At 41.8% G+C, this 27,006-nt stretch overlaps 1 protein-coding gene across 1 annotated transcript in view; it reads left to right on the top strand.

The window, feature by feature from the left end:
- NAA16 (N(alpha)-acetyltransferase 16, NatA auxiliary subunit) overlaps nt 1-27,006 on the top strand; it is a 444,477-nt gene that overhangs the window by 338,441 nt on the left and 79,030 nt on the right. The window contains exon 14 of the mRNA XM_030200546.1: nt 14,983-15,196. Coding sequence (XP_030056406.1) covers nt 14,983-15,196 — 214 coding nt within the window. The remainder of the gene's footprint in view (nt 1-14,982; nt 15,197-27,006) is intronic.

Here is a 27,006-nt window from a genome sequence, read left to right as displayed (position 1 = left end):
GTGCAGTTTTGTTTACTCCATCTCAAAAAGGATATTTTGGAACCAGAAAATGTACAGAGAACAAACAAAAGGATGATAAATGGGATCACACAGCTCCCATATGAGGAAAGGCTTAAACAGGTTAAATCTCAGTTTGGAGAAGAGGCAGCTGAGGATATGATAGAAGTCTATAAAATCATGAGTGAAATGGAATGGATAAATAGAGAAAGGTTATTTACTCTTTCAAACTGTACTAAAATGAGTGCACACTTACTGCTTGGTTTCTTTAAGCTCTAATGAAACAGTTTGGCCAATTATATTTGTGTTCAACTATAAACTACTGAAAAGAATCAAGGAGCCATTTTACCAAACTATATTAGGTGTTAACACACACCAAACATGGGCCATGCTGGAGAGTTCCAACTTAGTTTTGCCATCTGTATGCACTAAGCATGTGGGTTTAAAAAAAAAAAAAAAACTTTTTGTAATTGCGAAGAAGCTTATTATGAATAATTGGATGCAGGCTGAACCGCCAGATTACTGGCTTTGGAGAAACAAGCTGTATGAGTTGCTGCTGCAGGAGCGTAGGGTGGTGGGGTCCTCCCCAAAGAGAAGAAAGAAATTCCTGGAGATATGGGACGGTTATATCCAATCGCTATCTCCGAGGGCGCGCAGTTTTGTGTTAAACAGATTATGAAGGATGTCAAGGGATATATATATATATATATATAAGTTGTTTTTTTTGGGGGGGGGGGAGGGTGGTGGGAGGGGAGGAAAAAGAGGAACTGTTTTGTATAAAACTTTGCTGAAACTATAAGGTGCATTGTTATATCGGAAACTGTTTCAAGTTCTACCTGGTTGTTTTGAACCAAAATGTTGTACCTGATTGATTAATAAAAGAAGATTTAAATTTAAAAAAAAAACTTTTTGGAGAAGGGGCGCATCATGGGCAGAGAATGGGTGTGGAAGCGCTATTCAGCTAACATTCTGACAGCGTGCACTAACTGAATAACAATGACTTAATGCAGGAGTCTAAGTGTTTTTATTTATTTATTTATTTATTTATTTGATTTATATCTCACATTATCCCAATAGATCAGGTTCAATGTGGCTAGCAACATTGTGATTAACAGTACAAAAAGTGATGTGGGATTGTATACATTAAGTAGTAACAAAGTCAATGAGGATTGAGTAAATTTAATATGAAATACGGAACTCAGAAATTGAATAATTGTACAATTAGAGGTTTAATTATGATTATCTGTGAGAAATTGTTTAAGCAGAGATGCTTTAAAGGTATTTCCGGAGTATATAAAATAATTAAGTTCCCATATGATGAATTTCTGGAGGGAATTCCACTGTTTGGTAGAAAGGTAAAGGAATCCTGACATGTAGATTGACTTGTAGATTACATTTTTGCAACTGGGATAGTAGAGGGTTATATAATCTATTGAACCAGGGAGAACATTGCAAAGGGGGAGATCAACCAACTGGTCAGGGATTAAGCCATATAGAGTTTTGAAAACAAATGTACATAGCGTAATTTTTTAAGCAAAGAGGTTAAACTTTTGAATCTTGTAGCCTTGTAGACTAATGGCTGCTGTATTTTGAGCTGTCTGCAGATTTTTCAAGGAAGATTCCTTACAGCCAACCTAAATGACATTGCAATAATCGATGTGTGATACTAATGTTTGTAGTAAGCTTATAAACATATCATTAGGGAATTGATGCCAGATTTGTTTTTTTGTTTCCACATTGCTTTAAAGGTTTTTGTGATGACTGCTTGGATTTGGATGCCGAATGACATGTAGGAATCAATTATTATGCCAAGTATCTTTAGCTGGGACTCCAATTGATAAGTTACAATATCAGTTGTGAAGTTTTGACTGTTTATCTCGCAGTGAGGGTTAGATAGTAACAGAAATGTTTTCTCTCTATTCAATTTTAATTTAAAGGTGGAGGCCCAATTCTCCATCAGGTTTAGATTTGATGATAGCACTTCTTCAATAGAACCTTTGAAAGGGATGTAGATGGTGACATCATCCACATAAATAAAATTATTATAACAATGGGCATTGATCACTTTTCCTAAGGGGGGCATCATAATTATTTAATTATTGGATTTATACCCCACTATCATCTGAGTTGAGAACTCAGTTCTATGTGACTTATGTAAAATAACGCGGATATACAATACAGTTTAGGGATGCATGGTAGGGCAGTGAGCAATAGAGTTGTGGTTCTAAGAATAAGATGGGTACATAAGTACATAAGTAATGCCATACTGGGAAAAGACCAAGGGTCCATCGAGCCCAGCATCCTGTCCACGACAGCGGCCAATCGCACCTGGCAAGCTTCCCAAACGTACAAACATTCTATACATGTTATTCCTGGAATTTTGGAGTTTTCCAAGTCCGTTTAGTAGCGATTTATGGACTTGTCCTTTAGGAAACCGTCCAACCCCTTTTTAAACTCCGCTAAGCTAACCGCCTTCACCACTTTCTCCGGCAACGAATTCCAGAGTTTAATTACACGTTGGGTGAAGAAAAATTTTCTCCGATTTGTTTTAAATTTACTACACTGTAGTTTCATCGCATGCCCCCTAGTCGTAGTATTTTTGGAAAGCGTGAACAGACGCTTCACATCCACCTGTTCCACTCCACTCATTATTTTATATACCTCTATCATGTCTCCCCTCAGCCGTCTCTTCTCCAAGCTGTATAGCCCTAGCCTCCTTAGTCTTTCTTCATAGGGAAGTCGTCCCATCCCCGCTATCATTTTAGTCGCCCTTCGCTGCACCTTTTCCAATTCTACTATATCTTTCTTGAGATGTGGCGACCAGAATTGAACACAGTCTGGAGCCCATTGGGGGGAGATTGAATTAAGAGATTTGACTTGATAGGATCTAGATTTTAAAAATCCTTGGAACCCATTTGGCACAGACCCTCCTATATCTAAATTGTCCATTAGTGCAAGTAGCAAATTTTGATCTACCATATCGAATGCATGTGACATATCAAATTGTATAAGGATGATTTCCTGCCTCGGCTAATTTCTTTCCTGAAGTTAGCAATTAATGTGGTTAGGACTGTTTCTGTGCTGAGCCTGCCATGAGTGGGAAAGCGCGGGGTACAAATGTAACAAAAATAAATAAAATAAATTGGATCTGAAGCCAGATTGTGCATGGTTAAAAAGGGAAAAGGACAGATAATCCATAAATTGGTGATAAACTATGCCCTCAATCACCTTTACTGGTGAAAGGATAGAAGCCACTGACCTGTAATTTGTTGCATCATTAATTTTTGCCATGGGACTTTTAGGGATGGGGGTTAGCATTATAGATCCTTTTTCTGCGGGGAAGTGACCTAAGGGTATGGAAATGACTTGAGGCCACATGCTAATCCTCAGCAAATAGGAAAACGCTCTTTTTGATGGCTACATTAAAAATGGTGCATAGCAGACAGGAAAGTCCCACGAAAGGACATGCTAAGCCCATTTCTTAGTACAGCTTAGTAAAGGGCGCTCAAGATATGTCTGTGTTATGTCTGAAGAAGTAATTGTCACTTGTATTGCTGAAATGAAATCTTTCCTTTGTAATCTCAGCAGAATTTTAGCTAAATTCCAATGTTTTCATGTGTATCATGTACAGAGGAAATAGCAGTGGCCACTACTATCTAGCAACTAAATTGTGTTGATATGATCTTAAACTAAGTGGAACTTGTGAGATCAAAAATCTCCAAATTTCTTCCATTAAAGAGATAAATAAAATTCAGACACACAGTAATGTTTTTTCATGTATAGTCCCCATCCTTTGGAAACGTTTGCCCTTAAAACTCAAAGAAATGAAAAAAAAAATACTATTTTCCACAGGTCATTTAACAACATGGCTGTTTGCAAAAATATTTAGTTCAAATTTGAGTATGATTTGATTTTTATATTAAGATTTTGATAAAGATCTGTTTTATTTTATCGTTTATATTGTTTGAATGTTTATAAGTATTGTAAACCACCTTGTCTAGATTCCAGTCTGTAAAGCATGGTTTATACATTTTGTAAATTAATGAGTGCAACTGCTTTATCTAGCCCTTCGGTCCACACACACTAGGCATTTAAGTGTAAGAGCAATACTTGGCTTGTCTTTCCCAGATTTTTAACAAATCATAAACCATGTTTAACAATGTTAGGTTTTATTAGGAAAGGAATGGAAAACAAAAATGAGGATATTATAATGCCTTTGTATCGCTCCATGGTGTGACCGCACCTCGAATATTGTGTTCAGTTCTGGTCGCCGCATCTCAAAAAAGATATAGTGGAATTAGAAAAGGTGCAGAGAAGGGCGACGAAAATGATAAAGGGGATGAGACGACTTCCCTATGAGGAAAGGCTAAAGCGGCTAGGGCTCTTCAGCTTGAAGAAAAGGCGGCTGAGGGGAGATATGATAGAGGTCTATAAAATAATGAGTGGAGTTGAACGGGTAGATGTGAAGCATCTGTATGGGTGAGAATTCTGATATTGCTGCAAACAAGCCACAGATGCAGCCAGCTCACCATATTGTGCTGAAGCTGATCCACAGGAGTACTGCCTAAGCATAATCACTTGGTTATCGGGGTTTAGTTGTACAGTGGCAAAGCATGCTAGTCGCCTGCCTCCCTCATACTGGCTACTGCCATCAATATATACTGTAGGCAGTACCAGTTCTCTAAAGATTATATGATTGGGGGTACTTGGTGAGGACTGGTGGTCATGGGGTTGCCCCTCCAGTAAGATTATTTATTTATTATATCCCACCTCTGGCAACTTGTACTTTAAGCTCTTTTAGTAATTCAAACTTTACATTCTGTGCCTGCAACATCAGAGTCCAATGGACTATTCTGTCAGTCCTAATCTTACTACGAGCCAACTTGCCCTCCACAATGAATTTGGGTGGGGTGTGGTAGCTGCATACCAGTGATGTGTGTAAACTTTTGCATAATCACATAAGCAGCCAGTACATGTTTTTCACAGGTTCCCATTTTCAGTTCAGGAGAAGTGAGAACTCTGGAAAAGAAAACAATTGGGCAATCTGCCCCTCCTAGGCACTGTTAGGGCTACACCTACACTGTTCTTTCCAACTGCTGAGTATAGGAAACAATTCTGTATGTGGTCTGGGAGAGAGGGTCAGGACAGGAGCAGAAGTCAGTGTGCTTCAGTTTAATCACAGCCTCTATGTGATTCTCCTCCCAAACATAATCTTTACTTTTCAGCAGGGTGTACAATGGAGCTGCCACTTCATCATAGTTATGCATAAATTCCCGGCAGAACCCCGTGCATCCTAGAAAGGACTGTAGTGATTTCTGATATGTAGGAAGTGGTAGTTTCTGTTATCAGCTCTACTCTCTGAAAATATACAGACTTACCATCCTGGCCAATGGTAGCCCCTAGAAAGGAGATCTGTGACTTACACAGCTGGAATTTGAAAAGATTCTAAAATCTCTCCTACATGAGCCCATTGTGCAGCTTCATCCTCAGACTGAATTAAAATGTCTACATATTGTATGGCATTTTCTCTGCAAGACATATGTGCCAGGGCTTCGTGCATATATTTGTGGAAAATAGAGATTCTTTGTAACCCTGGAGCAGCACAGGCCATGTACAGTGGGGGAAATAAGTATTTGATCCCTTGCTGATTTTGTAAGTTTGCCCACTGACAAAGACATGAGCAGCCCATAATTGAAGGGTAGGTTATTGGTAACAGTGAGAGATAGCACATCACAAATTAAATCCGAAAAATCACATTGTGGAAAGTATATGAATTTATTTGCATTCTGCAGAGGGAAATAAGTATTTGATCCCCCACCAACCAGTAAGAGATCTGGCCCCTACAGACCAGGTAGATGCTCCAAATCAACTCGTTACCTGCATGACAGACAGCTGTCGGCAATGGTCACCTGTATGAAAGACACCTGTCCACAGACTCAGTGAATCAGTCAGACTCTAACCTCTACAAAATGGCCAAGAGCAAGGAGCTGTCTAAGGATGTCAGGGACAAGATCATACACCTGCACAAGGCTGGAATGGGCTACAAAACCATCAGTAAGACGCTGGGCGAGAAGGAGACAACTGTTGGTGCCATAGTAAGAAAATGGAAGAAGTACAAAATGACTGTCAATCGACAAGATCTGGGGCTCCACGCAAAATCTCACCTCGTGGGGTATCCTTGATCATGAGGAAGGTTAGAAATCAGCCTACAACTACAAGGGGGGAACTTGTCAATGATCTCAAGGCAGCTGGGACCACTGACACCACGAAAACCATTGGTAACACATTACGACATAACGGATTGCAATCCTGCAGTGCCCGCAAGGTCCCCCTGCTCCGGAAGGCACATGTGACGGCCCGTCTGAAGTTTGCCAGTGAACACCTGGATGATGCCGAGAGTGATTGGGAGAAGGTGCTGTGGTCAGATGAGACAAAAATTGAGCTCTTTGGCATGAACTCAACTCGCCGTGTTTGGAGGAAGAGAAATGCTGCCTATGACCCAAAGAACACCATCCCCACTGTCAAGCATGGAGGTGGAAATGTTATGTTTTGGGGGGTGTTTCTCTGCTAAGGGCACAGGACTACTTCACCGCATCAATGGGAGAATGGATGGGGCCATGTACCGTACAATTCTGAGTGACAACCTCCTTCCCTCCGCCAGGGCCTTAAAATGGTCGTGGCTGGGTCTTCCAGCACGACAATGACCCAAAACATACAGCCAAGGCAACAAAGGAGTGGCTCAGGAAGAAGCACATTAGGGTCATGGAGTGGCCTAGCCAGTCACCAGACCTTAATCCCATTGAAAACTTATGGAGGGAGCTGAAGCTGCGAGTTGCCAAGCGACAGCCCAGAACTCTTAATGATTTAGAGATGATCTGCAAAGAGGAGTGGACCAAAATTCCTCCTGACATGTGTGCAAACCTCATCATCAACTACAGAAGACGTCTGACCGCTGTGCTTGCCAACAAGGGTTTTGCCACCAAGTATTAGGTCTTGTTTGCCAGAGGGATTAAATACTTATTTCCCTCTGCAGAATGCAAATAAATTCATATACTTTCCACAATGTGATTTTCCGGATTTAATTTGTGATGTGCTATCTCTCACTGTTACCAATAACCTACCCTTCAATTATGGGCTGCTCATGTCTTTGTCAGTGGGCAAACTTACAAAATCAGCAAGGGATCAAATACTTATTTCCCCCACTGTATACTGCAGCCACTGAAAAGCTTATACTGGCATTCGAGGTCCAGAGGCAGACTCCAAAAACCATTAGGTATGTCTAAGACAGAAAATCTTTACAGTTGGGGTTCAGTTTACAGATCTTTTCAGGGTATAAGGCTACCACATGCACCACAGATTTTGAAACTTGATTTAGGACCTACAAGTCTATAGTGAGTCTGAATGAGCCACTCTGATTTAACTGCCAGCCAGTTGCATGTAGAAGACAGAGGTCTAATCATACCCATCTCTTCCAGTATCTTTACAATCTTAGTTACTGACTCTGTTGCCTGATGAGGTACTGGGCATTGTTTCTTTGGTAGAGGATCCTCTCCTTCCAACAGGATTTCAGTGAGCATCCTGCCACAGTCTAATTTGTCTTGTGCCCGAACTGAAATGTCAGCCACCTCTGAGGGAACTGCACTCAGATCATACTGCTGATCTGCTTTTGTGCACTGCGTAGCCAATTGCATGGGAATGACTTCATGCACCAAAGTTTTTTGGAAGCATTGGGAATTCCAGTGCACTGTCACAATGTAAGATTAGCCATATCCACTACCAGATTTAACTGGTTGAGGACCTGAATTCCAATTCTGTTCTCACCATAGTGGGGGGGGGGGGGGGGGCAGTGGTTTCTAAAATGTCATTGGCCTGTTCACTTTGCACAGGGAATACCCCATTTAACTGGGATAGCCACACAGTTTGAAGCTGTCATTAATACCTTGATTTTCATAACTTTGCACATTTTTCTGGTCTGCAGTGGGAGAAGCTCAATTTGTAAAGCTAATTTATTCTGACCCCCTAGCCTGCTGTTAACATTGTGTTATGATTGGGGTCTGAACCCCTCTCAAACTTACCTCTTTCCTGGGGGTCAGCTTCTTAGCTGGCTTCTGTTTCTTTTCTCTGTCCTTTCTGAGCTGGCTCTGTCTCTCTGTGCTGGCAGCTTCCAGCAGCATGGCTCTAATTGTTTCACTATACTGCACCTGTGTGTGTGTTGCCTGAGTTGCTCTATCTCTCTTTGGGTGTACTGGCTTCAAGTGCTTCACAGTGTTGCATTGGTGTGGGTTGGGCCTCTCTGGGTCAGTGTGCTTTTGCCTAGGTCTAGGGAGTGTGACATCATCAGGGAGGGCCTTGATAAGGTAGTGGTGTTGTTTCCTTCAGGGCCTTTGCAACAGTGGTGTTTGCTTTAGGTAGGGTGGTGCAGTGTGCACTTCTGACTTTGTGTCTAGTTTCCCTGCTTGCTTTTGCTAAGGGCCAGGTTAGTGTTAGTGCAGTGTGCACTGGTGACTGTGTGTTTAGCTTTCCTGCTTTTCCCTTTTGGTTCCCCTGCTGTTCCCTCTTGGTTTTGGAAGCATTGCTGTGTGTAGGGCTTTGGAAGCTCTGTTGCTGATAGAAGTACTTCAGGGTTTGGTGTTGTTAGGAACACTGCAGAGTTTGCTGTTAGAAGTACTTCTGGTGTTTGTGCTATTGGGAGCATTGCAGTCTTTGCTGTTGGTGTTTGGTGATTTAGAATCACTTTTGGCTTATGTGTTAGCTTCCCTTCTTTTTCCTTGTGGCTCCCCTGTCTTCCCTTTTAGTGCTAGGAGCTCTTCTGGTTGCTTGCCAGAGTAGTGCTTAGGAAGCACCTTGTTAGTTGTATCTAGCTTGCTAGAGCAGTGCTTAGGTAGCTTGTTAGTTTTGTGTTTAGCTTATTAGTGTAGAGCTCTGCTTGTAGCTTGGTGCTTAGTAGCACCTGTGTTAGCTTTGTGTTTAGTTCCCTGCTCTGTTAGTTTAGGGCTTAGGAAGTCCCTTTCTTGAGCAGGGCTTAGGAGCTCCTGTTTAGTATAGGGCTTATGAAGTCCTTTTGTCAGTTTACTGTTAGGAACACTCCTGCTGGTTTAGGGCTTGGGAGCACGTAGATCAGTTTAGGGTTAGGAGCACTTCTGTTTCCAGTCCTGGTCCCTATGTCATCCGGTATCCAGTAAGTCCTGCCAGCTACTCGAACCCAGGAGCTCAACTCCTGGGGGGCTTAGTAGCTAAGTGCAGGTGAAGCTGTACGGACCAGTCCAGTGGGCTCCAGTCCAGTGTGTTCCAGTCTGGTGCGCTCCAGTCCAGTGTGTTCCGGTCCGGTGTGTGTTCCAGTCCTGTGTCCTCCAGTCTGGGGGATTGCAGTCCATGTGTTCCGGTTCACTGGGCAGTGCCTGCAGTCCCTGCCGGTGTCGGTGTGTTTGCCCAGCGTTGGTTGGTGGGTTTTGCCTGCTGCTGTCACTCCTCGTCAGCAGCCCAAGGGCTCACGTTTGCTCCAGAGCCCAGCCCTGTGGGCTCTGAACCTGAGAACCTGACACATTGGGGCATCCACAAGTGTCCAATATCAAAGGCATCACAAACCTTAATCTGTATTCTGAGCCTGTATCCTTCCAATCATCCTAAGGTGCTTGAAGTGAGTCATCAAGTAAGTGAAAGGAGTCAAACTAGACAAGGAAGGCTTGGGATAGTTTGGTATTTGGATACTGGAGATCAGGACATCCCTATTCTTTAGTTTTCTGTTTCCCCTGGACAGCTTTCAAGTCGCTTTTGTCTAATTGTAGCTGCATTATTTATTTATTATGACATTTCTACCCCACATTTGCCCTAGAAAGCTCAGGTTCAATGTGGCTTATGTAACAAATTAAGAAGAAGCATTACAAGGCAATATAATATAAGAATACAACTATTTAAAAAAAAATTATTTTCATATTAGCTGAACACAGATCTAAAGAAGTGGGCTTTAAGTAAATTTCTAAATGACATATTGACTGTCTGATAGAGTTCCAAAGTTTGGTACTTTGGTAAGAAAAATTAGCTTTATGGATAGTTTTGTAGGTTAAGTTTTTACAACTTGGGAAATTTTATACAAGATATTCTCTAGATGATGAGGTGGCATTTCGTGGTGATAACTTAGTGAGATCTATCATATAAGATGGTAAGATACCATAAACAATCTGATGAACAAGAACACAAAGCTTAAATGAAATTCTTTCATTGATAGGTAACCAATATAGATACTTAAGAGGAGAAGCTTTAATGCAGCGATCTATAAGGTGGGCAGCCATGTTTTGTGCAGTTTATAGTTTTCTTAGGAGACTCTGCTTAATACCTGATAATTGAATTACAGTAGTCAAATTTGGTTAAGACTAGACTGAACTAAAGTGTCAAACACTGATCTTGAAAAGAATCTTTAAGTTTCCACAATGAATTAAAGACTTTCAAAACTAATTTGGAAATTTGGCAATCAAAAGAAAGAAACTGGTCAGTTAAGATCCTCAAGAATTTAATTGTTGAATCCAAAGAATAAGCAACATCAAGCTTACAATTTCAGATGGTTATTTCTATCTATTGTCACTGAAGGTTTAATGCAACTAGTTGTGAAGTGCGCTTAGTGTGTCATTTCTAACATGGCCTCATTCTGCCTTCACAAGCATAAGGCAAGATTTGTTCAAGGCCACAGGCCTGAGTTTTACCATTTTCTGTTGCCTTAGCAGCCTTTCCAATCATACTTTAAACCTTATGGAAGCCTGGTGCAGCATGAGCTATGGGAAGGAGAAAATATCCTCACATTTAATCAACTGATCACAGAATGAAAAACCATTCCATTCTGAAATACCCTTAACTATTCACCAAAACCAAAAGGGTCTTGTTGAATGGCATGATTAAACATTCAGCCTGTTTCTTTAAGAGAGAAGTTACATCAATAAACAGACAACTGCATGACAACTGATTTCACATATCTGAGACTTGTCAACTGTACAAAGGGGTAAATACTAACAAAACACAAGAGGCAGTGAAGCTAGGTTTAAGAAATAGTGCTAGACTTCCTACAGCATGTAAATGCAAAAGTTAACAGGACCTAGTAAATTAGTCACCTTTGGGCAAGAAAGTAGCGAGCTATTGATTCCTCTCAAATCTGGTCAGTTGTATGCAGTGAGTGGCCAGTTCAGTATTTTTTTTTTGTTTGTTTTATACTAAGGAGCCCTGCACACATGCTTTGGATGAAAAGACATTTTCTTTTATTTGCATTCTTTTTGTATTATTGGTAATGGTTTACCATTTGTTTGTGGATATCGTACCATGAACCTTCAGGGAATTCACCCTCATAGGGGCCTCCCTTGTTCTTACAGTATGTCTGCACAATTTCTGTCAATTATTTAATATCAAATGCATCCATATTTGAGACTGCAGAAAACACTGAAAATGGTACAGGGGCCGTAAACATTTATTTATTGAACTATATATGTGCAATCTTGGATTTAGAAACACTCCCTTTTATGAAGAAGAGAGACTAGAGAGATGGGCAGAAAAGTGGAGGTTAAGCATGTTCGGCAAGTGGTACCAGCATAACAACCATGGGTACCACCTTTAACAGGGTGGGAGTTTCGAATCAAAATATATTAAGCAAGAGGATTGTTGGAAGATTTGGAGTTAGATATCAGTTCCAGCATCGGCAAATGCACACTTTCAAATTGGATAGCAGACTGCATCTCCTTTGTTAGCCCAGACAGAGTTGACTCTTGAGGGACATGTCACGGCTCACAATGTTAGAGCCCACCTGAGATCAGTCTCCATTGAGGAGATTTGCAAGTCTGCAACATGGTCTTCAGTCCACTGTTGTTTGGATCAGCATACCGACGTGACAGTTTGTTTGGACAGGCAGTTCTATAGAATTTGTTCTATGTCTAGAATCCAACAAATCTTCCTAGGCCCTGTTTTATTCTGTTCCAGGCTGCAGGGCCGCCGAGAGGGGGGGACAGGGGGGACAAAAGTCCCCGGGCCCGGGCCTCCAGGGGGGCCCGGCGCCGAGTCCGTGGGTGGTCGCCCCTCCGTCCGACTCCTAGGTCCCTCCCTCCCTCCGACTCCCAGGGCCCGCCCTCCGTCCCTCCCTCCGAATTGCAAAAGCGATCTTGTTCTTACTTCGTCGGGGGTTACGGCGAGAGCAGCACGCAGACGCAGTGAAAAGCGTGCAGGCTCCCGCTTCAGCCTTCCCTCGTTGTCTGTCTCTCAGCTCTGGTCCCGCCTTTAAGGGCAGGACCACAGACAACGAGGGAAGGCTGAAGCGGGAGCCTGCACGCTTTTCCCTGCGTTCTCTTCTGCATGCTGCTCTCGCCAACCCCCAACGAAGTAAGAACAAGATCGCTTTTGCAATTCGGAGGGAGGGACGGAGGGGGGCCTTGGAATTCAGTTGGATGGACGGAAGGAGAGGGGGGCCTTGGATCTGGGAGGGAGGGAGGGAGTTTAGTAGCGCTATAGAAATGATAAGCAGTAGTAGAAGGGCCTTGGATCTTGGAGGGAGGGGGGAGGCCTTGGATCTCGGAGGGGGGGGCAGGCCTTGGATCTCAGAGGGGGGGAGAAAGAAGAGATTGCTGGACAAGAGGGCAGGGGGGAGAGAGAAGAGATTGCTGGACAAGAGGGCAGGGGGAGAGAGAAGAGATTGCTGGACAAGAGGGTAGGGGGAGAGAAAATAGAAAAGAGATTGCTGGACAAGAGGGGCAGGGGGGAGAGAGAAGAGATTGCTGGACAAGAGGGCAGGGGGAGAGAGAAGAGATCGCTGGACAAGAGGGCATTGGGGAGAGAGAAGAGATCGCTGGACAAGAGGGCAGGGGGAGAGAGAAGAGATTGCTGGACAAAAGGGCAGGGGGGAGAGAGAAGAGATTGCTGGGCAGGGCAGAGGGGAGAGAAGAACTGGTGAACATGGATGGATGATTGGAGGGGGCAGGGGAGAGAGGAAATTTACTGGATATGGTTGGATGGAGGAGAAGCCAGGAGAGAATGAGGAGTTGCTGGACATGGATAGATGGAGGGGAGGGAAGTCAGGAAGGAGATGCACATGGATGGAGGGAAGGGAAGAGAGAAGAAAAGCTGAACATGGATGGATGGAGTGGAGGGCAGGGAAGAGAGAAGAAATGATGGACAAGGATGAAGGGAAGGAAAGACAAAGGAAGGAGATGCACACGGATGGAGGGAAAAGGAAGAGAGGAGAAATGCTGGATATGGATGGAGGGGAGGGAAGACAGGAAATACATGCACATGGATGGAGGGGAGGAGAGTGAGGAGAAATGCTCAATTTAAGGGCTGGATCGGAACACTTTCAGGACAGATGCCGAAACTTGAGGAAGGATAGGGACAGGGCTACAGATGGTAGACAGGACGCATAAGGACACTGGAGGATGGTGAGAGAAAAAATATCAAATGGAAAGAAGACACTGCATAAAACAGAAGTTGGGACCAAAGCGAATAGAAAAACTATGATCAGACAACAAAGGTAGAAAAAAGTATTTTATTCAGAATTTATTAATTGGAATATGTCAGCTTTTGGAAATGTGTATCTGTGATATTTTTTATGCAAGTTTCAATTTTTCTAGTATTGCTGCATGCTGAGTCTGACTTCTTGAGGTAACTTTCTAGTTCAGTATTTTGCCTTCATATTTTTTTATTTCTAGTTCCTTATGTCATATCTGTTGCCATGTGTTTTTCATGTGTGATCAAGGTACAGTATTCTGCTAGTGTGTAGTATTTGCAGCCCTTTTTGTTTTGTTTTTTATTAGGTTGTGTACTGGTGTTTTAGAGCCCGGTGTAATTATAGTGCTGCCTTTCCACGCATAAGGTTGTAGTTCGTCCTGTCCTTGGAATTAGTGCTGTTATGCTGTTATGGTTTGGTAAGGTTATGAGTGGGTTTTTGCACAAGTTTGTGTATAGTGTTTTGCAGTGGAGAGATTGTGTTTTGGCTTTACTGAGGTGGCACCAAAACATCAGAAAAGGTGTAGAGCCTAAATCATGACACACTACCTCTTGAAGGATCTACATATAGTGCAAGGGCCCGGCAGTGGGGGGGGGGGGGGGGCCCAGGGGCGGCCTTGTCCCGGGCCCGGCCCAGTCTCTCGGCGGCCCTGCCAGGCTGCACCTACTCCTAGCATGTATATAGTTTCAGGTTGATTAAGATTTTAATCTCAATGTTTTGAGACTCCATTATCCTAGCTTTCTTGTTTTCGGTGAGCCTGATAGCTGTGGGAATAACTCAGCCTGCTTGTCCTCGGAGAAAGCAAAGATACTTACCTGTAGGTGGTGTTCTCCGAGGATAGCAGGCCGCTTATTCTCCCATCCTCCCACCTTCCGTAGGAGTTGTTTTTGGTTGTACTCTTTATGCTTTTCACCTGACTGGGGGACCTGCACTCAAGCGTAGGGTAGGAAGACACCAGTGCATGCACAGTGGGGTGCTGCTAGAACTTTCTCTAGTGCTAGCGAATCGTCATCCGCACCAGGGCTGCATCAGATGATGTCACCCTCATTTGAGAATAAGCAATCTGCTGTCCTTGGTAAACACCAGCTACAGGTAAGTATCTTTGCTATATGCTATAAAATATCTTAGAATTCTGTATGATCATCAAAGATCAAATTAAAAGTAATGTTGCAAGGAACAACAGAATATGTATCAGATATGGAACTAAGAAAATTGGTGAAAACCACCAGAATGACTGGCTAAATGCAGGAGGACACACTAGGCAAATAAAATAAAATTGAAATGCTATGTTCCACACCGAGTATATCCAGTGTTCCTTTACACATATGGTACTGAGTTGTCAAATATGTACCATATCTTCAACAAAGTCCATGTTGAATTGTAGATCAAGAGATGACATATGTTCCAGTTTCAACTCATCTTTGACTTTTGCACTTCAGCTCATCCGCTCCATTTTAACCTTGTAACAGTTTTTTGCTACACTGTCTGATTTTTTTGTATTCTTTCTTATTTTAAAGCATTTTTTTGAGATAACGGATGATCAGTTTGACTTCCATACATATTGTATGAGGAAGATGACCCTACGGGCCTACGTGGATCTACTGAGATTGGAAGATGTGCTTAGGCAACATGTGTTTTACTTCAGAGCTGCTAAATCAGCAGTAGAAATCTACCTAAAGCTGCATGATAATCCATTAACTAATGAAAGCAAAGAGCAGGAAGTGAATTCAGGTAATTCCTTGTAAATGTGGGAGTGCTGATAGTAAATGCTATATCTGTTTGAGTATTGGTTTGCTGGGAAATTGTTTTAAAGCTGTGAAAAGGACAGATAACTAGTAGTCACCAGTGATGATTTGATTTTAGATCAACATATTCTTTGATGTATTTATTCATTGTTGTTCTTAAGATAAGAGGGAGATTTTCCAACCTAAGTCAATTGAGGATTCATATCAAGTGGATATTGTAGTTCTTTCATTGGTTATTGATTATACCAACATAAACTACACCAAGTAATTATAAGGGGTTTTAAATCAGATTAAGCATTCCCAGAAAGAAAGAGAACTTTATTGGTTTCTAGGGAAGAGCCATTACAACTGGCATTTTGCTCATTAAGTAAGTAGGTAGCTGGTTGACTAGTGGATGTGAGGATCACTGGTAACTTGCCTGCCTGTTGTAAAGGTAACTGACCTCACATGTCATCTAAATAAGATTTTAGAGAGTGCTAGGAAAGTGCCAATTGTCATGGTACATTTTGAGTACCAAAGAGATAGGAAGTTGCAGAAGGGGAGGTTCTGGGAGCCAAATATAGGTTTTTAGGTAGAAAACTGAAATCCATAATCTCCAATATAGCTTTCTTAGAAATGCTTCCCATTCCACATGAAGGACCTCAAAAGCAGGCCAAGCTCCACAGTCTGAATGCATAGATAAGATGGGCAACATTTTTGAGAAGGCAGAGCCTATTCCAAAAGGATGGGTTCTGCTTTTAACTAGGGTGAAACCTGTCTGTTGGTACCCAAAGGATACCAGCAAAATTGGGAAGTTAGAGTATTCTGATAAAGAGGTGGTGATAAAGGCTGAAGTAGCCCAGGTGCATCTGAATGAAAGTAACATTTTAAAATATTTGGAACTATTTATACACAATACCAGGCATGTTGTGAATATACATTAAAAGAAAAAAGTAAACTAAATTGACAGAGGCATATTTTCAAAGCACTTAGCCTTCCAAAGTTCTATAGGTTTCTATGGAACTTTGGAAGGCTAAGTGCTTTGAAAATATGCCTCTATATGTAAATGCCAGAAGTTTAAAAGATTACAGAGTTAGATTGTGTAGCGCTAAATGAAAATAGACCTCAGAGACCCTGGTGGAAGAAGGATAAACAATGGAGTTCTGCAATACCATTTGTAGAATTTAGTTTATTAAAAATTTGATATACTATCTTTCATACAATAGCAGAGAAACAGTTCACAGTAGCCATTAATAAAATGAAACACAAAAAAAGAAACAGAACAGTAATACAAGGAACACCTGTAATAGAAATTAACCACATAGTTGCCTCGGGGATCACTTTCAATGTATCAAGTTCTGAAATAATTTTAAAAATGTTTTCTGATTATACAAAAAACAACAACAATGGGCACATTAAATTAGAATAAGCAAGTACCTGAAAGCCAGCTGCCAGTCCAAGATAGATAGTATTTATATGAAGGTACTGAAGCTAGCCATTACTGAAGATAAATCTTTCACCTACAGTATATGAAATTTTGAGCGGTGTAAATAGGGAATGTTGTTTATACTTTCAAATAGTACAAAGCTAGGAAAAATCCCATTAAACTAATACGTAGCATATTCAAAACAATTTAAGTTGTGGAATTTGTTGCTGTAAGATGTGGTGAAGGCAGCTAGCATAGCTGAGTTCAAAGAAGGTTTAAACAGGTACCTGGAGGAAGATTAAATAAGCTATGGCTATTATGAGCCATGTAAACATAGGAAAGCCACCACTTATCTCTGGGTGCGAGCAACAAGCAATGGATGTACTGTTTGGGATCATGCTGGGTGATTGTGGATTGGCCACTGATAAAAACGGGATGCTGGGCTCAATGGACCTTTGGTCTGACCCAGAATATTATGTCTTATATTCTTGTGAGTTGTGAAAGTGACTTAAATTCATTACTGTCATGATAAAGTCTGCCAGCTGCCATGGTCAGGAGAGACGGATGTGGTACAACTTTGTTGCCAAGCCACATATTTTGACCTCTGTTAATGTGCTTATATGCACTGTTCTGGATTCTGCAACTGCTTGCATGGACAGTTTACAGGGTAGATTTATCAAACTTTTGCTTCAGAACTTGCTCCAAATATGTCAATAAAAAAATAAAAGCAGTAAACACCCTAAACCAAAAGTAGGATAATTTTTGCAGTAGAACAAAATGTTGATAAATTCCTCTAGTATTGTTATTGTCTTACTGTGTGAAAATACTAACGTGGATATTTTACCTCGGATGTTACCAAAGCACTGATTTTAAAAGAACATAAAAACTTAAGCGTTGCCATACTGGGACATACCTGCATCTTATTTCCAACAGTGGCCAATCTAGGTCACAAGTGCCTGGCAAGACCCCAGAACAGTAAAACAGATTTTATGCTGCTTATCCTAGAGCTTCCTGTCTCTCCTCCTAAACCAACCTCTCCTCTTCCCCCATTCTCTATCTCTGTGGATAACTCATCTTCCCTGTCTCATCAGCTCCTTAACCTTGGGGTCATCTTTGACTCCTCTCTCTCTCTTTCTCTGCACATATCCAACAGGCTGCTAAAACCTGACGTTTCTTTCTCTGTTATATCAACAAAGTTCATCCTTTCTTTTCTGAGCACACTGCCAAAACCCTTATTCACTCTATCACCTCTCACTTTAGACTATTGCAACTTGCTTGTCACAGGTCTCCCACTAAGCCATCTCTCTCCCCTTCAATCTGTTCAAAATTCTGCTGCACAACTTATATTACACCATTGTCACTGTGCTCATATTAGCCCTCTCCTCAAGTCACTTCATTGCTTCCCTGTCCATTTCCGCATACAGTTCAAACTCCTCTTAATGACTTACAGGTGCATTCACTCTGCAGCTCCTCAGAACATCTCCACTCTTATCTCTCCCTACACTCCTCCCCGAGTACTCCGTTCATTAGGTAACTCTCTCTTATCTGTTACCACCTCCTCCACTGCCAACTCCAGATTTCAGTTCCTTTTATCTTGCTGCACTATATACCTGGAATAGACTTCCTGAGCCGGTACATCAAGCTCCATCTTTTGCCGTCTTCAAATCTAGACTAAAATTCCAGCTTTTGATGCCACTTTTAACTCCTAACCCCTATTCACTTGTTCAGTACCCATGTCTGTTTTATCATTCCCACCCTAGTAATGTCCATATCCCTTATTTGTCCTGATTAGATTGTAAGCTCTGTTGAGCAGGGACTGTCTCTTCATGTTCAAATGTACAGTTCTGTGTACGCCTAGTAGCACTATAGTAATAACTAGTATAGTAGTGAATAAGCAGTAGAGTTTCCCAAGTTCATCTTAATAATGGCTTATGGACTTTTTAGGAAATATTCAAACTTTTTAAAACCCTGCTAAGCTGTTTTTACCACATTCTCTGGCAACGAATTACGGAGTTTAGTTATGATTTATGGTTTATTTCGATTTACTATACTGCCCTTCCTGTGGGCATGGCAGGGCGGTTTACAATATAATTAAAAAAAAAAAAACACACTACAAACTAAACTAAGAAAATGAATGTCAGGATAATGTAGGACAGAATCTTTCATACAAGAGAGATTATAAAAGAGAGAAAGGAGGGGGGTCAGTGATAAACACTCCATATTTACATCTAAGAAATAATTTTAAAACAAATAAAAAAGGCACAGTGTCTGATATGTCCCTGACAGAAGCCATACTGATAAGAATGAAGCACCTTCTGTTTCTCAAGAAAATCATCCAGCTGGTACAAGAAAATATTTTTTGTTTGTAAATATCACACTAGACAGTGACTCACAACCTTGGGTTGAGTTTTCCTATAGTGGTCAAACTGTTGAGTATTAGTATATCAGAGAATTTTGCCTCAACAAACAAAGGCATTAGTCATCTGTAAACTCCTCTTGCTGTGGCTGATGGGAGGATTCTTAATTCTGCTTTCTTAAACAACTGAATGAGGATAATATTCATGGGAGGATAGCTATGAAGAAACCACTCCTGGCTGAAAAGAATATTGCTTCCCACACTAGGCTCACCAAAGAGCATCTGCATGATTCATAAGACTTCTGGAATATTTTCTGGATAGATAAATCAAAATTTGAACTTTTCAGTGGCACAGACCAAACAGCAGGAACATCATTCTGACTGTCAAGCATATGATGAGGAAGGTATCGTGGTCTAGCGCTCCTTTACATCAGGACTTGAGATAGCCTGCTGTCATTGATTAGAAGCATGACTTCTGTTAGATATTAGAAATATTGTACAGGAGAATGTCAGGCCACCTGTCTGTGAACTGAAAGGTAATAATGCAACAAGACAATGACCCTAGTTCAAGTAAATGTTATTTTTAGATTAGGATCTAATTGCATTTTAGTGTAAGTTGTGTATAAAAACACACCTTCCTATCAGCACTGTATTTTCTGTTATCCTCATTTAATAGTTTATAATCCACCTTCCTATTCTTCTGTATGATCCCATTCAAAAGAAAGTATAAAACAAAATTTAAAACATATGGCATAAAGCTCACTTAGGACAATACACTTAATGAAGTGTATGATAGGTAGGACTATAAATGTTTTAAATAAAAATAAATGAGAAACAAATGCCCGCCTCTTTAAGAATAGCACAGATCATAGTGATCCCGAAACCAGGGAGGGATATTCAGAAACCTGAATCTTATAGGCCAATATCATTGATTAACTATGAGGCTAAATTATTCGCTAAAGTCTTAGCAAATCACCTATCTCGAATACTGCCAGATATTATTGAGGAATCTCAGGTGGGATTTGTACAAGGCAGAACTATTACCAAAAACATGAGAGATTTTGGCGACCTTGTTGAAGGTGTCTACACAAGCCACGCCGTCAGTATTAGTTAGTTTTGATGCTGAAAAGGCGTTTGACAGGGTAGTGTGGGGTTTTTTATTTGGAACTTTAGACGCCTATGGTATAAAGGGATTTTTTCAAGAAGCGATTCAAGCTTTATACTATTTACCACAAGCTCAGGTGTGGGTTAATGGTATTCTGTCTTCTCCCTTTCCCATATATTGGGGATCTAGGCAGGGCTGCCCACTGTCGCCCCTATTATTTGTTCTGACTTTAGATCCATTAATAAGAAATATCCAGCAGACACCCGATGTACAAGGTGTTCAGATGGGAACAGAAACTTTCAAAATAGCAGCTTTTGCTGATGATTTATTAGCCCATGTAATCCACCCAGAAGCATCATTGACGGCTCTCTTAGAGTGTATGACAGAATATGGCGACTTCTCTGGATTTAAGCTCAACCTAGAGAAGTCTGAAATTTTGCAGAGGGAGGGAGACCAACTAAGAGAGAGGCTGAGGCGATTACCATTAAAGTGGGCAGAGGAATCTGTTAGGTATCTGGGAATTCGTCTGACAATGGACACCACCAAACTTTATAAAATTAATATAGAAAAGCAATTACAGGATACTCGACATTCTCTTGAAAGATGAAACCATTTACCGATATCATTAATAGGGCGAATAAACCTATTTAAAATGATCATATTCCCAAGATGGCTCTACCTCTTGCAGGTACTGCCAATACATTTGGTCAGTAAAGATTTACGACAGCTGGATAAAATCTGTCAGGGATTCCTATCGGGGGGGGGGGGGGGGAAGAAATCCAAAGTGTGCTTTGAATATCTGAATGATGGATGGGCATGGGGTGGGCTGGGATTACCTTGTATTAAACGGTACAATCAGGCATGCCTTCTGAGACATCTTAGGGACTGGCTGTGTAACACAACTCAATATACACCAATCAGTTGGGAGCGAACACTATTTAGGCCTTGGCATCTGAACTTTTTGTTAGAAGCAAAAACAAAAAGCTTACCACTTAGTATTCGGAACAGTGTACTCCTTCAACCTCAGCGAAGTGCTTGGAGATTTCTTATGCAGTCTTGGAAATATAACCCCAACGTTAGTGATTAGCTCCCACTGCGAGAGAATGGGGATTTCCCACCGGGGCTGGAGAAGGGATTATTTGAGAGATGGTCGGCACAGGGTATCACTTTGCTAGAACATTTAACGAACGAAGAGGGTGTTCTGTACAGCTTTCCGGACCTGCAGCAGAGATTCTCTTTAGCCACTTAAGATTATTACCCATATCTGCAATTACATAACTATTGGTACAGTATGGATCAAAATGCACTGGGCACGAGGTTGGGCTCTAGGCTTCGAGATTTTTTGAAAGGGGATGCATATGGACAGGTGTCAATATCGAGTTTACATAAAGTGTTGGAAGCTCTTAGCCCTCCCTGTGCCTACGAGACACTTGAGAAGTCATGGAGCAAAGATTTGGGTTATGAGCTGAAAGGAATAAATTTTGCAAAATTGATAAAAGATATACCAAGACAAGTGGGAGGGGCGGAGTTGCAGGAGAGTCAATACAGGGTAATTCACAGGGGGTACATATCACAATCACAAGCAGTAAGGGCAGGATGGATATCTGATACTCAATGTCCTAAGTGTCATAGAGATAATACTTTTTTGCATTCATTTTGGCGATGTGATCGAATAAAACATTTTTGGGAAATGTTACAGAAGTATCTTGAACAACTATTGGGACATAGAATGCTTCCCTCTTGGAGGGGAGTGCTTTTGAATAAAAGCAATGCTTATGGGATCTCAGACAAAAATCAGGAGTTATTCTTGTGTAAGGCCTATGCAGTGGGGAAAAAATGTACACTCAGACATTGGCTGCAAGCTGAGCCACCCTCTTTTTGGTATTAGAGAAATAGACTCCATGAGCTAATGCTCTGGGAGGCTAGGGAGACTTACGGTAATCCAAAGAATAGGAAGATATTTGTCAATATATGGTCTAAATATTTACAGCATATCTCCCATAAGGCTAGAAGTGCAGTGCTTAACAAATTGGAAACGTCCTAGATGGTGAGACATCTAGCAGATATTGGCTCCGGATTTTGGACTGGTTAAGATCTGTAACGGATATAGCTAGTATTATTACCATGGAATAAGTAGACAAAGGTATAAGAGCAAAATAAGGGGGAGGGTGGGGGGGGGGGGGGGGAGAGAATGGGGGAGGGGGGAAATGTAAAATAATGATGATAATGTTAGACTTGATGCATATGTACAAATTTGATATGACTGAATATTTACACAGTTTGATTTTATTGGTTTTGTTTGACATGATATATCATCAATAAAAACAGTTAAAAATTAAATAAAATGAATGATTTCCAGTTGTAATTAATGTCATGTTCTGTTCCACCATTGAACAGGGCAAGTGCTGCTTCTCAACTTTTTTTTGGGGGGGGGGGGGGCGGGGGAGGAGAGATGGGGAATTAGCTTACACCTTTTCAGGAGTTACATTCAGGTATATGCGGTATTTCCCATCCCCAGAGGGCTTATCTGGGTTCTGTACTTTAGGCAATGTAGGGTTTAGTGACTTGGATATTATGACATTTCCCTGGCCCTCATTGTGCAGTGTTTCAGCATGGCAGAGGGAAGGCCCCAGAGTAGCCAGAGACGGCAACTGAATTAAAGCAGACTGAAAAAAGTGTTTGTAGATGATACCTATCCCTCCATAGAGGCCTGCAGCCAGTCCTGTCTCCCTCACTGTCATACACGTATATCTCACCTGCCCTCAGCAAGTCTTCTCCTCCTCACACACACCATCTGCCCTCAGCCAGTCTGCCTGTCCTCTCTCATTCTCTCTCGCACACACTTGCCACCTGCTTTCAGCTAGTCTGCCCGCCTTTCTTCACTCTGAGAGCTTGTTGATTTTGCTGTCTCAGGAGATTGGAAGTTGCAAAATCAGCAGGCTCTTCCTGCACCTCAGCATATGTTGGGTACTGCAAACTTGTCATAACATACAGGGTTTTAGAAAAACTAAACTTATATTAAAGTTTGGTATCACTTCAGTAAGGCCAACACACCATCCTTCTATGCATAAACTTGTGCAAAAACACATTCAGAACCTAACCTTCCCATACCATAACAGCACTAACTCCCAGGACATGTAAAGCAAGAACCTTATGTGTGAAAAAGCAGCACTGTAAATATTACACCAGGCTCTGAAACACCAATACACCACCTAGTGTGAGAACAAATGGGACTTCTACTGTTGCAGGAATTGATGCATGAATTTATGATACTTCAGGAGTCAGACAGCACACACCAGAATGAGAGAGAAATCTTCTTTATTTGCCAGCAAACAAAGTAGAACATCAGCATTAAGTCTCTTCTTCTCTTTCTCAGCTCTCTGTGTCTTTCTCTCAGCTCTCTGTGTCTTTGTCTCAGCTCTCTGTGTCTTTGTGGCTTCTGTCTCAGCTGCTTCTCTTCTTATGCTGTCTTCTTCTTCTTCTGTCTGTTCCTTCTGTCCTTCTCTTTCTTCTGAGCTCCTTCTGACGTATGCTGCTTCTTCTCCCACTTAAATACAGTTCTATCTAGCCTAGCCTAGCCCCCTTTCTCTCCAATTGGTTAAGGAATAGATTGATTACCTTGCCTCAACCAATCAGCTCCATACAAATATCAGTTACATAGGTTCCAGACATCCTAAACTGACCTGTGACCTGGGGCCCCTTACACCAGACATTTGGGCTCCAGTCTCTTACATGTTATTATGATTGATTTCTCATATTCCTAGTACTAACTGCTAACTAAACTCTGGTATTCATTAAAGGGGTCAAGGGCCAATCTTACTTAATAGCATACATATCAGGTTATTACTTTCAAGACCATTTCTACATTTTACCTATAATTAATCAAGGAGAAGAGAGCTGACTAGTCCTGACCTCTTTCACCTATCAGCTTATACATTGAACCAGCCAGAACTGCAGATAACTTAAAACACATGTTGGCCTCTTCACTGCAGTCCTTGCTTAGAAAGTCAGACAAAGAATTGAACAAATATTCTACATAGAAATTACAGAATAAAACATATTCTAAAATAAGCATCCTTATAAAACATATTCTAAATATCAAGAACTTCTAAATAATATTTCAGCCTATTCCTTAAACTACAATGTGTCATATGTCTGGCTCATGCCTGCTTACAAAACTACAGTATGCCTAACAGTATACAGATGTTGAGCTAGTATTGGCAATCCATCACTCACAAGGGTGAAAGAAATTCCTGTCTCTGACCTTTTTAACCTTTTGCTCGGCAAGCTAGACATTGAGTAATTAACCTGAACCATCTGGCATTCCTTCATTTTAGTTGCAAAACTGAGAATTTAAAATAGTATTTGAGCACCTTTAAACAAAATTAACCCTTAATATGATTTCTTATATATATTATGCCCATGGCTGCCTCATTCCCCCCCTTTGAGACTAAAATCAGCTTATGCAGAGATAAGTCTCACTACTCAAACTCTGGAGATTATAGTGATCCTAACTAGGAATAGACTTATGAACCACCATTACCCTACTTGTTAAGGTCCGACGGCATACTGCCGAAGCACATGAGGCCAGGAAACAAAACAACAACCCTGCTAAAACTAAGACTATTAGGGAAATGAACAAAGGACGTATCCAGGAGGTCAATGACCACCACCAGGAGGTAAGGTCTAATCCTCCTCGGTAATCCTCCACATTGAGGCTGGCCAACTGTAGGACTTTATCCATGGCATGCCTAACTACATGCGTCCTATTTATGACAATGGTACAGCACTCTGAAGAATTTAGCACTGTGCAGAGGCCACCCTGGGCTGCAAAGAGATAGTCAAGACCCATACGGTTATACCGAGAAACTATACTTAATTCATTAATTTGATCCTGCAATGCATTGACTACCACGTTCAGCTCATGAACTAGAACATGAAGTAGGGATTGAAGTCTCCGGGTGGCCATACCTAGTTCAGTAATACCCGCTACCGGGCCCCCAATTGGAATCCAGGCCGTGGCAGAAAGGGCTACAAGTCTCTTTTTAGTCAGAGGATAAGTAGAATTGATATACTGGAGGGCTAATTCAATCGCCTCATCCTCTGTGGCAACGGAGGAGGGTAAGGACAAGGCCTCTCGCTTAGAGCGGTGCGGGGATGGTGGCTTGAGAAGAGGAATAACTTTAGGAAAATAATTCAAAGTTACCAATACACAAAAATCATATGTGGGGGGAAGAATCATGTGGAGGACATTATCACAGAGCCAGTAATGACCAAGGAGAGGGCGACGAAAGTTCCCAATAAATGTAGGCACAGGATGGAGATTAGGATGCCCATAATGCGAGCCCCTATCCCAGGGGGAACGAAGAAGAAATGGAGACTTTGTACACCATAGGTGCCAATCCCCAATTGTAACAGACCGCTCATATGATGCAACCCCTTCATACCCCGGGGACTTATGAAAGTAGAAAATAGGATGGGACACTATAGTCTTCTCAGTAGTATAGTTAGGAGCCAGATAATCACCTTGGTCATAATCTGCAGGTATGGTAGTAGGGCACATAGGAGTACCTGGAGAAACTACCCACACAGGTTCCTCCTTCTCTGGGAGAACATTAGTATAGTTACAGGGAATGGGAAGAACAGTTGAGATGTCTCTTGTTAAACAAAACACTCCAGAAGCTGGATAGGGAGACATAAAAACTGGCCTTAGAGAAGAGTCAGAGGGGGAAGTAGCATTATAAAAGGACCACCAAGTATAATCCTGGCTCCAAGGGCCTGAACTCGAAAAGTAGGGAGGTATAAGAGCTGGGAGCTGCACAGGAACAGGAACAGCTGGGACATCTGTAGTATAAGGAGAAAATCGGGAACACACAATACAAGGGGAAGTAATCTTTGCCTGGCTAATTAGTTCCTGGACAGAGTGTAACCAAAGGTTGGAGCGAGTTGGGGTTTTAGGAACAAGGAGGCAAGGAGTAGAAAACAACAAAAGCATCCAAACTACTAACATTTTCTTTCTTCCTAATCTAAAACAAATACAACAAACTAATTAAGCAATAATATTTCAACAGTCTGTGCTAATCACAGATTACTCTCATATAATGTTCTCAGTCTTTGAGTTCTTATACCAGTTGGGATAGACCCTCAACTGACAAGGATCAAGCTCTCAAATTCCAAGAAAGCCAGAATCTGGACAGAAAGAGTCTCAGTGTGAAGCCGAAGTTCAGCAGCTCCTGCAGTATGCAGTTGACCCTTCTTTTCAGCTAGTAGATTCTTTGGTTCGGGTCAAGCGCAACTTCAATGGCTCCGCTGGATCTCTTTCTGCTCTCCACTGTTTAGGCTCCGTCTGATCCGTGCTGGGCTCAGTCTGGTCCGCAGACTTAATTCGAGACCAATGGACCCATGGAGTAATCCCTGCGACCTTCACCGCTGCGGGTAGAAAGCAAAACAGTAAAAGGTCCTTTCCATCGGGGCCCCAAAGGCTGGAGCCTCCAGTCTTTCACCCAAACTCTATCCCCTGGCAGGAAGGAATGTACCTGAGCCTGGAAGGGGACAGGGTTTATTTCTCTCACATAAGACTGAAGCTCAGAAATTATCTTGCCCAAGAGGGCTACCTGCTCCTGTACCTGGGCAGACCCTAAAATCCCTATGTCTCCCTTAATTCCCTGCAAAATGGCTGGGGGCTTCCCATACACAATTTCAAAGGGAGAGAGGGCTGTTCCTTTAGTTGGAGTGCATCGGAGGCGGAAGAGGGCTAGTGGCAGTGCCTGTGGCCATTTCAGTTGGGTTTCCTGACAAATCTTTGCTAGGCTATTTTTCAAGGTTCTGTTTGCCCGCTCAACCTGCCCTGAACTCTGGGGACGATAGGCACAATGCAATTTCCAGGTAATGCGCAATGCGCGGGACAGGGCCTGAAGTGTAGCTTCAACA

This window comes from Microcaecilia unicolor, chromosome 4 (assembly GCF_901765095.1).
Source record: "Microcaecilia unicolor chromosome 4, aMicUni1.1, whole genome shotgun sequence".
Taxonomy (NCBI): Eukaryota; Metazoa; Chordata; class Amphibia; order Gymnophiona; family Siphonopidae; genus Microcaecilia; species Microcaecilia unicolor.
Note: the sequence above shows the minus strand (reverse complement) of the source record. Positions and strands in the feature narration are given on the sequence as shown.